The sequence below is a fragment of the Cotesia typhae genome, unplaced genomic scaffold, assembly GCF_013202065.1.
Source record: "Cotesia typhae breed Kobodo isofemale line unplaced genomic scaffold, CoteBio_Ctyphae contig_122, whole genome shotgun sequence".
Lineage (NCBI taxonomy): Eukaryota > Metazoa > Arthropoda > Insecta > Hymenoptera > Braconidae > Cotesia > Cotesia typhae.
This window is the reverse complement of record NW_027423714.1, coordinates 1-13,847: the sequence shown is the minus strand read 5'-3', so window position 1 is coordinate 13,847 and position 13,847 is coordinate 1. Positions and strand designations below refer to the sequence as shown.

Here is a 13,847-nt window from a genome sequence, read left to right as displayed (position 1 = left end):
GTATAATTGATTTATATAATATGTTCTGTTTCAAAATAAGAATATTTAGTTTATTACTTGTAACAAATGTATAATTTACAAAAAATTATTTCAAAATATAAAAATTTTTAAACGCACATGTAAATTAATAAATAGAAAAATTTTAATAGTTTTGTAATGTCTGTAACTTAATTCATTTTTAAATATTTTATGAATCGCTTTAGATCGTCATTCTTCAAATAAGAAAATATTTCGATTACAACAGAATGAGGTAGTTTAGATAAAATATCAGAAAGGTGTTTTTCGACTTGTTCTAACAATTCTTTCCTCAACACACCTTTTTCAAAACAATTTTTAAGTATAGCACTATAAACTGGAAAAGTTTTTCTTATTTCATCTCCGGATAATACTGTAGCTATTCTCGCATTTTTTACACACGTTTCTAGTTGATAAATATTTTTCTTTAGGAGCTCATAGTACGAAAGACGACTTGTACCAATCATTTCTCTTTGCATTTTTTTAATTTCTTCTTCACATTGTAATTCGTATGATTCCAACCATACTTTAGCTTTTTGAATTTCTTCTTCTTCCCACTCATCGTGAGGAATTTCTACTTCACTAGCACTTAAATCAACAATTTCAAGCTTACCGGTGTGCCTCTTGAGAACTCTTACTTTAATTATATGTTCCTTAAGAATTTTATTTAGCTCACCGTAATAAAAAATATGTGCAATACTTTCATCCGGAGTCAGTGGAGGATTCAAATCAGCACCATTAATCAGTAGCAATTCAATGATTTCAAAATAAAACCCTTCAAGAGCTAAATTCAACGGAACTGGCCCTGAGTTTCCATATCTATCGGGAACATTAACATCAAAACCAAGTTTCATCAAGAATTTGGCAATTTTAAAATTTTTCTTTTCAATTGCAATGTATATTGCTTCACCATTATCTTTAGTCTCAGCCCCGTAGCTTATTAAAAGTTTTACTATGTCAAGTCGATTTCGTTGGATTGCGAAATTCAAAGGTGGATATCCGATATAGTAACCAAAAGAATTTTTACGATTTACATCAGCCCCATGTTCCAATAAATATTCAACAATTTCATAATTTCTATCACAAACAGCCATAAGAAGAGCAAATGGATTATTTTTAGCCTCAATATTAGGATCGGCCCCTTCGTTTATTAAAAGTTTCACTGCCTCTAGATTATTACGCTTTGTAGCAACATGAAGAGGAGCAAAACCTCTTAGTTTTGGTGGTATCGGTGTATTGTCTAAATAGTAAGTCTGCTTTTTAGGTTCGACTTTAAAAAAACTGACATGATTTACGTCAGCTCCTGCTTCTAGTAAGAGTTTAATTAATCCAATGTTTTCTGTCTTGACAGCCGTGTTAAGAACAGAGTGACAATTATCTACTTTAATATTGACATCAGCACCATTAGCAAGTAGAAGTTTAACTATATCTAAGCGATTTTTAGTTACGGCAATATGTAGTGGTGAATAATTTCGAAATGAATTACCTATTTTCTTAACTTTTAGACTTTTACCATCCATTTCATCATCATCATCATTGTCATCATCACTATCATCCCCATCTTTATCATCATCAATAGGACCATAATTTTGCATCAATGCATTGATATTTGGATTTTTGCCAAGAATCAATTTTATCGATTTTATTTCACAATTATTGTCGATGGCTGCGTGCAGAATTGTATAACTGTTATTTTGATTATAAGTGCCTGGACTGTTGATATCCACACCAGATGATATAAATTTTTCAATGATCTCATGATTGATACCTTCAAAGTTCAACATGATGAGTTACAATTATTTATCTGAAATTTAAATAAATTACAAACTTTTAATTGACTTAAAAAATTTACAATTGTAATCGATTTTTATGACACTGAAGTTGACAGATATTAAAAATTTTTTTAGAATTTTATAGCAATTAAATTAATATAAAAAAAATTAATTAAAAAATTTCACACGTGAAAATTAATAAAAATTGCAAGTGAAAATTTTTAGAAGCACTTTTTTATTGTAATTGATTTGTTAAAAAAATTTTTAAAATTGACAGCTGACAGCTAACTTCAGTATTATTCGATTTTTATAATTTTTCATAAATTATTTTCAACTTATTTTTGTGCTCAAAAAACTGCATTTATTCCAGCAAAACAATCAAAAGCAGTGATTAGTTAGAAATAAAACCAAAAATAACCGACGTCTTGTAAAATGTCACTGGAACCTTTCATATATGCGTTGAACATAAAGTTGTAACGAAATATTTAAGTACAATCTTTTAAAACATGGAGAATAAAAAGAATTACTAAATTTAATTAAATCAATATATACAAATAGAAACATAATTACCTTTTTTTTTCTAAGTCAATAACCTGTCGTGATTATCCCGGTATCCTGTGTTTGTTGTGACGTCACTGATGTTAAGTATCATGACGTATGACAGACCTACCAATGTTTACACTTTACGTCTAAAAAAATCTCCAAGCAACACGAATTTTTTGAGCCTATTAATTTAACAGATATTTATTAAATTTTAATGACATTAAAGTTAGCTGTCACTATTACAATTGTTTTATTTTTTTTTATTAAATAAATTTGCTCCGAAAAATTAATTCTGAAAAATTGCATTTTTTCCTTTTTTTGTTTTTATTTTTTCTTTGTCATAATTTATTTGTTAAAAAATTTTTTTAAATTAATTATTATCGGCTAAATTGATTCTCATTAAATTAAAAAAATTTTTTTAACAAATAAATTAAGGTAATATAAATAAATAAAAAAAATTGACATGTAGAAATTTAAAAAAATTAAAAATGGAATTTTTTTTTAATTATTTTCCGGAAGAAATTTGTTTAAAAAAATTTTTAAAATTATTAAGTGACTGCTAACTTTAATGTCATATTTTTATTTTTTCATTAAAAAAAAATCAAAAAGCCTAGAAATTAAAGATTAATTAAAATTTGTCAGTATGAAAAAAATCAGAGATATTAATAATAAATGATTAAAATAAAAAATAGTTTACAATTTTATAATGACAAAACAATCAATAGAAAACTACCAACGTGTATTTATATATATATATATATATATATATATATATATATATATATATATATATATATATATATATATATATATATATATATATATTTTTTTTTTTTTTTTTTCATATTAATAATATAAATATGTATCATGTCGGTAAAATTATTTTATTAGAAGTTTCTTTTATTACCAATGTAATCATTTCCTAAAATATTTAATCACATCATTTTAGATCATAAGTTCATAAATATTGTTTCAATTAATACAAGCCAAAAATTATTGAATACAACACATTGAAAGAAATAACGATGAGTGGAAAAAGGAAATGTTATTAATAAAATTTATGTTTTCTTTCATACAATACAGTAAATTTATTCAATAAATTCAGTATTAAAATATAAATATTTATTTATTTTTTGATTAATTTATAGTTCATTTAAAAAAAATAAATAAATTCTAATTGTGCATTTGTATAAAAAAATAGAAGAATTCAATTAATTTTATCACCTTTGCAACTTTCTATTAATTTATGTTCAAATATTTTATGAAATGCTTCAAGTCGTCATTCTTCAAATAGGAAAATATTTCGATTACAACAGAATGAGGTAGCTTAGATAAAATATCAGAAAGGTGTTTTTCGACTTGATCTAATAATTCTTTCCTCAGTACACCTTTTTCAAAACAATTTTTAATTATAACCCCATAAATTGGAAAAGTTTTTTCTACTTCATTACCAGATAATACCGTAGCTATGCTCGGATTTTTTGCATACATTCCTAGTTGATAGATATTTTTCTTCAGAAGTTCATAGTATGTGACACGACTTGTACCAATCATTTCTCCTTGCATTATTAGAATTTCTTCTTTACATTTTGTTTCGAATGATTCCAACCATTCATTTAACATTCGTGAATTTTTCTCATCACTCGAATCGTAGGGTATTTCTACTTCACTAGAACTCAAGTCTACATTTTCAAGATCGCCGGTATAACTTTTCAGAACTTTTACTCTTACAATATGTTCTTTAAGAAAATCATACCTTTCACAATACGAAAATAGACGCAAAACAGATGGAGTCATTGGACAATTTATATCAGCACCGTTAATCAGTAAGAACTCGATCATATCCAAGTCGTTTCCATCAAGCGCTGTATTCAGTGTCAGTGGTGCTGTTGTTGACATTTCACTCTCATTATCGGAAACGTTGACATCAAAACCAACTTTTATCAAGAACTTGGCAAGTCCAAGATTTTTCTGTTCAATCGCCTCATATACTGCTTGAGCATTATCATTAGTCTCAGCACCGTAGCTTATTAAAAGTTTTATTATGTCAAGATAATTATTTTGAATCGCAAAATATATAGCTGGATACCCTCTAAAGTAACCCCAAAATTCTTTACGATTTACATCAGCTCCATGTTGCAATAAATATTCAAGTATTTCACAATTTTCATTCAAAACTGCCATAAAAAACGGAGATGAATTATTTTGAACTTCAATATTAGGATCGGCCCCTTGGTTTATCAAAAGTTTCACTGCCTCTAGATTATTACGCTTTGTAGCAACATGAAGAGGAGCAAAACCTCTTAGTTTTGGTGGTATCGGTATATCGTCTAAATATCGTCGTATCGGTGGTATGTCGTCTGAATAGTAAGACCGCCTTTTAAATTTTACTTTGAAAAAACTGACATGACTTACGTCAGCTCCTGCTTCTAGTAAGAGTTTAATTAATCCAATGTTTTCTGTCTTGACAGCCGTGTTAAGAACAGAGTGACAATTATCTACTTTAATATTGACATCAGCACCATTAGCAAGTAGAAGTTTAACTATATCTAAGCGATTTTTAGTTACGGCAATATGTAGTGGTGAATAATTTCGAAATGAATTACCTATTTTCTTAACTTTTAGACTTTTACCATCCATTTCATCATCATCATCATTGTCATCATCACTATCATCCCCATCTTTATCATCATCAATAGGACCATAATTTTGCATCAATGCATTGATATTTGGATTTTGCCAAGAATCAATTTTATCGATTTTATTTCACAATTATTGTCGATGGCTGCGTGCAGAATTGTATAACTGTTATTTTGATTATAAGTGCCTGGACTGTTGATATCCACACCAGATGATATAAATTTTTCAATGATCTCATGATTGATACCTTCAAAGTTCAACATGATGAGTTACAATTATTTATCTGAAATTTAAATAAATTACAAACTTTTAATTGACTTAAAAAATTTACAATTGTAATCGATTTTTATGACACTGAAGTTGACAGATATTAAAAATTTTTTTAGAATTTTATAGCAATTAAATTAATATAAAAAAAATTAATTAAAAAATTTCACACGTGAAAATTAATAAAAATTGCAAGTGAAAATTTTTAGAAGCACTTTTTTATTGTAATTGATTTGTTAAAAAAATTTTTAAAATTGACAGCTGACAGCTAACTTCAGGATTATTCGATTTTTGTAGTTTTTAATAAATGATTTTCAACTTATTACTATTTAAAATGTAATTTTTCAAGTTTTCTTTTTTCTGTAAATAAATAGATCATATTTTAATAGAAAATAAAAATTATACTTACTCAATATAAAAAATATTCAATATCTATATATTGGATGTTTTGATGGCCTTTAAGTGTCACTGGATCCTTTTGCAAGTACAGAATATAAATTTAATACAGAAGATTTAATTTTTACAACCCTGTTGAGCATTTAAAATTAAAACAATTATTATTTTTAAAAGAAATTTTAGTTACCTTCATTTTTTAATCCAAGATCTTTTTTTGTCGAAAATAATCATACTGCTTACGGCGTAATTACAGTTTGCGTCGTAAATTTGTCCTATAATTGATTTCCAGAAATAACGTATTTATATACCAACTATCATTTCCATACCCAAAAAATAAAATATGAGCCACGCGTATTATTTTACTGAAGAGAACTCTAGGGGCCGTATACCTCATTGAACTTGTCGACTTCAAATTGTTTAATATCAATTTGTTATAAACAAATCAATTGTTCGTCATTTGTTCTTTAATGTTCGTTAAAAATTATTATTTGTTCGATTATTGTTTATTTATAAAAAATTAAAAAAATTTTTGTTGTAAGCTAACGCTTTGTATTTCCAATTTTAATATTTATTACTTTAATTGATAGATTATTTTTTTTTATGAATTGTTCGATCAATTTAATTCTTTGTTCGATCGTTTTTATATTTTAAATTAATTTTTTAGATTAATTTTTTTATTTTGTGTTGCATGCGTAAACTCACACGAATGTAAATGTACATCCTATACCTATTGGACAGAACAAAATTGAGTACATTTCAGCTGATGATTTGAGCACCTTTCAAATAAAAGAAACTCCAATCACTTATATGGTAAGTGCATCTTTAATAATTAATAAAATTAAAATACACTTGTTATGACATTAAATAAATTTAATTTTTTTCAGCGGTTATCTTTGTTATGAAAAGATGAATATTTTCAATTCGGTGAACTTATATTACCTGCTATGATTGCTCCATCACCATTAAATTATTCTTACATAGCACCAGATATACTTTCCCGGGAAAAAATGATTTTGCCTAATTATATATGGTTATATATAATATAACTTATATATAATTAGACCTGAAAATTGGCCAGGTCTAATTATATATAATCATATACAAGTTATATATAATCATATATGAGTTATATATAATCATATATAAGTTATATATAATTTTATGTACTCATATATAACTACATGTAACAACATTAAATTATATATCATTACCCCTAATTAAATATGTGGTTATTTTTAGGGATATAATATTTGATTTCGGCGTACCTAATCCTGTAACCAAAAAAAAATCATCACATATGATTTTGCAGCTATAACTCCGACGCGGTCACCCATCCAATTACTAACCACGCGCAATGCTGCTTAACTTTGATGATCCCAGTGCGTCTCGAAATTCCCGGCTGCTATGCTGTCGTCTTTTAAGTATTGATGATTCTATGAAGTATATAACGTATCAAATCAATTTATCAGAAATATAATATAAAAATTAATTTTATATTAAATTTTGATACTCTTGATTCGCTTATTTCACTGAACCTAATTATAACAACATATTTATTCCAATAATCATTTTATTATTAAACAGTAGCAGGGCAAACCAAGACATCCTATAGGAAGTGCAATAAATTTTTCATTTTATAACTATTTAAGCGTATTGTAAAACATCATTTTGCACTTTAAGTGATATCTAAAAAATGTTTGCTTAGGTCTGACTATGCATGAACCTATATATAATTATATATTAACTTATATATAATTTAATAATACATGATAATCTATAAAAGGGTAATTATGTTAGCCAAGTTTGATCACATCTAATTATATATGGACCCGTATATAATCAGATCTGATTACATACAGATTCATATTAGTCAAGTATGAGTAGGTATAATCATATATAAGTCTACATATGGTTATATATAATTACTAATTATTAATTAGATATAACTATATATGATTAGGCAAAATCATTTTCTTCGGGAATATAATCAGATTTAATTCAACAAAGTATACTCTATTAAAATACTAATAAATATATCATGTAAAATTTAGGAAATATTATACATAATCTATTATAAGTGTATTACTTCAATATATATAAGCAAAATGTATTATTAATTTAGTATTGTTTTATAAATAATAGTAATGAAATATAAAATAAAATAAAACTTAGCTCTTTATCTGCAATTATTAATAAAAAAATTCAGATCTTATACTTATCTTAAAATTACTAAAGAACATAAAATCAATAATCATTGATAAATTTATAATTTACGTTTGATTAGATATAATTATGTACATAGCTTTACGTTTGATTATATATATATATATATATATATGGTCCTATATAAATTAGATCTGATCAGATCTAATTATATATAGATTTATATATAATCATATATAGCCCTAGATAACTCAGGTCTAATCAGATCTAATTATATATAATCATGTATGGACCTAGATAACTCAGGTCTAATCAGATCTAATTATATATAGACTTATATATAATCATATATAGACCTATATAAGTCAGATCTAATCAGATCTAATCATATATAGACTTATATAAAACATACATATAATACATTAGTCCATATATGATTATATATATTTTATATAAAAATTTATATATAATAATATATAATTATATATATTTAATATATAATCATATATATATATATATATATATATATGGTTAGGCAAATTCATTTTTTCCCGGGTTTACCTAGAGCTAGATGGATCGATGCTCATCGTGGGAGGTTGATCATCCTCATATACCCTGTTTCAAGTGTACATCTTCAAAATAAATGTATTGATAGGTACTCTTATTTCAAATCTCTCGTAAAAACTAAAAATATTGATTCTACACAAAATAATTTCAAATTTTTTTTCAGATTTTCATCTACCTGAGGTTATTGAAAAACTTAACAAGTACCTCCAAGAATCGGAGAAACACGAATGGAAACAGAATCAAGATAATCTTGACTAAAATTATCTGGTGCAGCTGTGAACTCATATCTTAAATGCTAATGGAGATATCATTATCTACTCTTGTTGGTCGTAAACATGGACCCAACAGAAAAACAAGATATTCTTGATGTTTATCATATACTACTTCTAACATAAGAAACTGCATATAATTATAAAAAACTATGTTATATTTATGAGTAAATATAATTCAATTATATAGAAATTATACTTTTAATATTTTAATATTATTCTTTTTTTGTTTCGCAAACTTCATGAAGCTTATTCAAGAATAGATGAACTATCCGGTTAACGAGTAATTAAACCTTATATCAAAGTTAGTTTTTACGGAAGAAAATTGAGTGATATCGATGGTAAGGAATTTATTTTTCAAGTAAATATTCTAACGAACCTTTCTGAAGTAGACTTAAAAATTCTTACATCAGACAATTTAGTATTGATAATGTCAATATAATAAAAGATTCTAATCCATTTGTTAACAAACTGAATCTTGATAAAGCATAAGTTCAAATTACGTATAGAGAACCGTATTTTGAAGAATATGAGGTGAGACGCAGGCTAACAGTTTTTCATAGAAACTTAAATATGAGTTATTTATTTTATTTTTGTACTTAAAAATTATTTCTTATTAAGTCAAAGTAATTTTTTTTATTTCAATAGTCCGAATTATTTCTGCAACACCCTTTACTATAAGTTAAAAAGCATAAGGTAAACTGAAGGAACAATGTAAAAGATAAACAATATGAACAGTTGCTACGTATTCTCCATACCTTAAAACATTTCAGGTGAAGTTCAAGTAATTTCTAATCTCATAAGGATAAAATAATCGGCTAAGTCTTGTTGTGATGGTGGATGTGAGTATTAAAATTTATTTCACAAAATTATGCTAAATTTTCTTAGATGAGGGGTGAAAATTAATTATTTTATTCTAATATAAGTTAATATTTATAAAAATTCAACTGAATAAATAGAATCTTACCATTACAGAGCCTAAAATATTGTATTTAAATTAATTTTTAATAGAGATTATATTCATAAAAATTTCAAAACTTTTAATTTTTAAAAAATATAAAATTTATTGTAAAAAAAAGTTAGCTGTACGCTGTACGTTTGTTTAAACTTAATAATTGCTTGACATTACATTTTTAATGATATATTGGATAGATAATTACATTTTCCATAATTTGTCTCATAATTATAAAACTAATTTAATTCTATTTAAAGTAAGAAAAGAATATGTGTTCATACGTTAATTAATTTATTATGTTTAATTTATTGCTGGTATATTATTTTATATAACAAAGAAAATTTATTAAATCATCAGTCGACAATCGATCATTACTGCCGTATTTAAAGTACATTTATATCTATATAAAAACTTTATTTTTTCTGAACAAATGACAGTCGTTTACATTTCAATATTTCTCATATACATTTCTTTATAATCCATTGTTCTATTATTAAAATTTGTAATATCAATACATTTAATTAAATAATAATAATAAAATAATAAATTTAAAATTTAACAATAACTTTAAAATAATAAATCTTGAAATCTTTGAAATCACTCTTCGATTTTTGTTTATAAATAAGTTACTACTAAAAATCTTTGATGATGATAATGATAATAACTATAAATTTATAATTCTATAAAAAGGTTAGTTTATTTTTAAAAATTCGAATTTCAACAATGTGTTCTAATTATAAATTAATTTGATTTTTTATACAGAAATATTTACTAAATATTGGACCTAAATCACAAGTGAGCGTGGATCTCCAGTAAAGAGGCATTAAAAAAATATATTAAATATGTTATACCATTTGAGAAACCGACATGATAGCTAAACTTGATAATAATACATCGAAATATGAGGAATAATTTCCGTTAGTTAATTTTTTGTTTTATATCTTTCATAAATTTATATATATATATATATATATATATATATATATATATATATATATATATATATATATATATATATGTAGCCAGTGAATCTTAATTGATAGTATTAGCCAGCTAAAAAAATTAATATTATTAAAGTAATAAAATTCAATAATAGTGTCATTAAATTAATACTTCAATTGTTTTTTTCTGAATATCTTCAATAGCTACTTCAACAGGGTAAATTACAATTTGCTTTCAAGCAACGACATTATCAATACTAAATTGTTCGACGTGATAATTTTCAAGTCTTAAGAATATTTTAGAAAGTTTTGTAAAATCGATACTTGATAAACAAATTGTTTACCAATTGAGATCACTCAATTTTCTTCTGTAAAAACCAACTCTGATAGAAGGCTTAAATACTCGTTAACCGGATAGTTGATCTATTCTTGAATAAGCTTCATGTAATTTACTAGACAAAAAAAAGAATGATATTAAAATACTAAAAGTAAAATTTGTGTTTATATAATTGAATTTTATTCAACTATGAATATTATAGATAGTTTTTTGTATTATACGAATCCAAGCTAACATTTTTTCGTCATCTTGACTCTCTGAAAAAGAAATTAATTTATTTCTATTTATTTATGATGATAAAATTATATCCTTCAAGGTGTATATTAATATTAATTATTAATTTGAATAAACTTACATTTCGGTCTCTGATATGTTGAATAATCATTGATCTCTTCATCTGATGATGCCATTACATGTGGTTTACAAGCGTAATGATATTATAAGAGTTTATCAACTATTTGACTGTGTATTTCAGGTGATTCACGGAAGTGAACAGTGGCTACAGAACTTGTGATAAAGCGTCTAGTGCCTGTAGGAACAGTGGTTCAGGAAGAAGAGCTAGAAATAACCTATCGTGTACTGTGATTGAACTACCATCTAAATTAGCTACTGTATGACGTCCATCTAATATTTACGTACATATTTTTATAAATTATTCCTGTCATTATAATTTATAATAATACTTACCAATTCAGTTGTTTTATGCTTTAAATTACTATGTACACTAGGGTGGGTCAAAAAAATCGAATAATTTATTTTTGATTTTATACTCTGAAAAATAGGTTCGTAGACACCTAAAAAGAATTCTCTCCAAGTATAAGCTCTTAATTATAACGGGAAGGTCCTCCGCTTTGCGGGTTTCTATTTTTTTCGAATAATCAGATAAAAAAATTTATATCTCGCTTCCAACTGCTTGGAAAAATATTCCGTGGCATAGATTTTGTGAGAAATTGAATGCTTTACAAAAAAGGTCTCTTATGACTTTTTTCAAAAACTCAACCGATTAAAAGATATTCATAGTTGAAGTTTGGCTATTTTAAGGAAAATATTCGTTTTTATTATGAATTTTATAAGTCGATGAAAAAAATTATTTCGGATTGCGGAACTCATGATTTTGTAGGAAATTTACTGCTCTACAAAAATGGTCTTTTATGATTTTTGATTAAGTGAAGCCGTTACGAGATATTCATCGTCAAACATTAACGAATATCAATATTTCCAGTTTTTGATCAATAATTCGATAAATTTTAATTTAAACTATGAGTTTCAGGAAAATTTACATAAATTTGAGTTTCGATCGATAAAGAAATGTTATAAACAATTTTTTAATATTGTTTTCAGTCTTGAGCTTGTTTGATTGCATTAAAACAAGAAATTAGAGCATTTTTTTCGACATATAGCCAATGATTAGTTTAATTTAAAGTGAATGACATATTTCTTTGTCAAATTTAATATGAAAAGTATTGAATCAAGTGAGAAACAACCAGTATTTAACTTTTTTATAGATAAATTTTTTATTGAATTATCAATTGCAATATAATTGTCTATATTTTTAACATAACAGTACGCTATTACTATAAATAATTTCTTTTATTACAATTTGGGAATGTTTTTGATGTTCTTTGACAACTTGCAATAAGTACTGGAATTGTTCTTCATTTTTGTCAAGCATTGATTATATTCACTGACTAATGCAACAGCTCGCTCTGCTGAATCATTGACAACTTTTAGTTGTTGAAAGTATTCTTTATTTTCGAGATAACTCTCATTAGTAGGCCATAATTCAACATCGATATCAAGAAAGTCATACGGTAGATCGAAGATTTTGAAAAGATTTAATGACTTTTTAGACACAAAGTCACTCAGAGTTCTCTGCGCCAATGATTTCAAATCTTTTTAGCAATTACAAATCTTTTAGCTTTAGAATCTATACCTTCACGAGTATTAACAGCTTCAACAATACTTTTTTTACTTCTAATGGAACGCCATCGTCAAACAGTGATAAAATGGCAAGTTCATCGCTCAAATACCATAAGTGCGAAATCATTTTTTCACACGTAGCTGAAGAAATCAAAGGATTGATATGTTTGTACTCCAATAAATTTTTCATAAACTGCAAGTCATGATAAGCAGCAGTTGTTGCAGAAGTTGATGAAAACCAAGCTTTTAAATACAATGTGACTATAAAAATACAAAAATGACGACGACCATGCAATTCTTTCTGAGAGAGTTTGAATTCATCTCTGAATAGATACATTTTCAAACTATAAATGGCCTTAGCCATCCATCTAGCATGATGAACAGCACCAGGACGTTTGAAAGAAATCTTTTCTTGAGGCATTTCTCCAAGGAAAATCAATGATAATTCCAATAATTCTTTATCTAACTTATTATAACATTTCTTTATCGATCGAAACTCAAATTTATGTAAATTTTCCTGAAACTCATAGTTTAAATTAAAATTTATCGAATTATTGATCAAAAACTGGAAATATTGATATTCGTTAATGTTTGACGATGAATATCTCGTAACGGCTTCACTTAATCAAAAATCATAAAAGACCATTTTTGTAGAGCAGTAAATTTCCTACAAAATCATGAGTTCCGCAATCCGAAATAATTTTTTTCATCGACTTATAAAATTCATAATAAAAACGAATATTTTCCTTAAAATAGCCAAACTTCAACTATGAATATCTTTTAATCGGTTGAGTTTTTGAAAAAGTCATAAGAGACCTTTTTTGTAAAGCATTCAATTTCTCACAAAATCTATGCCACGGAATATTTTTCCAAGCAGTTGGAAGCGAGATATAAATTTTTTTATCTGATTATTCGAAAAAATAGAAACCCGCAAAGCGGAGAACCTTCCCGTTATAATTAAGAGCTTATACTTGAGAGAATTCTTTTAGGTGTCTAGGAACCTATTTTTCAGAGTATAAAGTCAAAAAATAAATTATTCGATTTTTTGACCCACCCTAATGT

The 13,847-nt window shown here is 25.8% G+C and overlaps 1 protein-coding gene and 1 long non-coding RNA gene across 7 annotated transcripts; one reads left to right on the top strand and one right to left on the bottom strand.

Annotated features, from left to right (window-relative positions):
• Positions 1–29: 29 nt before the first annotated feature.
• Positions 30–6,368, bottom strand: LOC141532782 (uncharacterized). Its single transcript, XM_074251284.1, has 4 exons — positions 5,821–6,368; positions 5,647–5,765; positions 3,575–5,253; positions 30–1,798 (listed from the first exon to the last, which is right to left on the bottom strand). Exons 3-4 carry the CDS (start codon positions 5,043–5,045, stop codon positions 168–170), a joined length of 3,102 nt encoding a protein of 1,033 aa, XP_074107385.1. The 5' UTR covers positions 5,046–5,253; positions 5,647–5,765; positions 5,821–6,368; the 3' UTR covers positions 30–167.
• Positions 6,369–8,352: 1,984 nt separating this feature from the next.
• LOC141532960 (uncharacterized) lies at positions 8,353–11,801 on the top strand. Of its 6 annotated transcripts, none has more exons than XR_012480155.1 (3): positions 8,353–8,451; positions 8,527–10,745; positions 11,341–11,801. It is a non-coding gene; the product is annotated as an uncharacterized LOC141532960 (long non-coding RNA). The 6 variants fall into 6 exon arrangements; XR_012480156.1 differs by having other exon boundaries at positions 8,527–10,504; positions 11,341–11,795; XR_012480153.1 differs by having other exon boundaries at positions 8,527–11,181; positions 11,341–11,461.
• Positions 11,802–13,847: the final 2,046 nt, after the last annotated feature.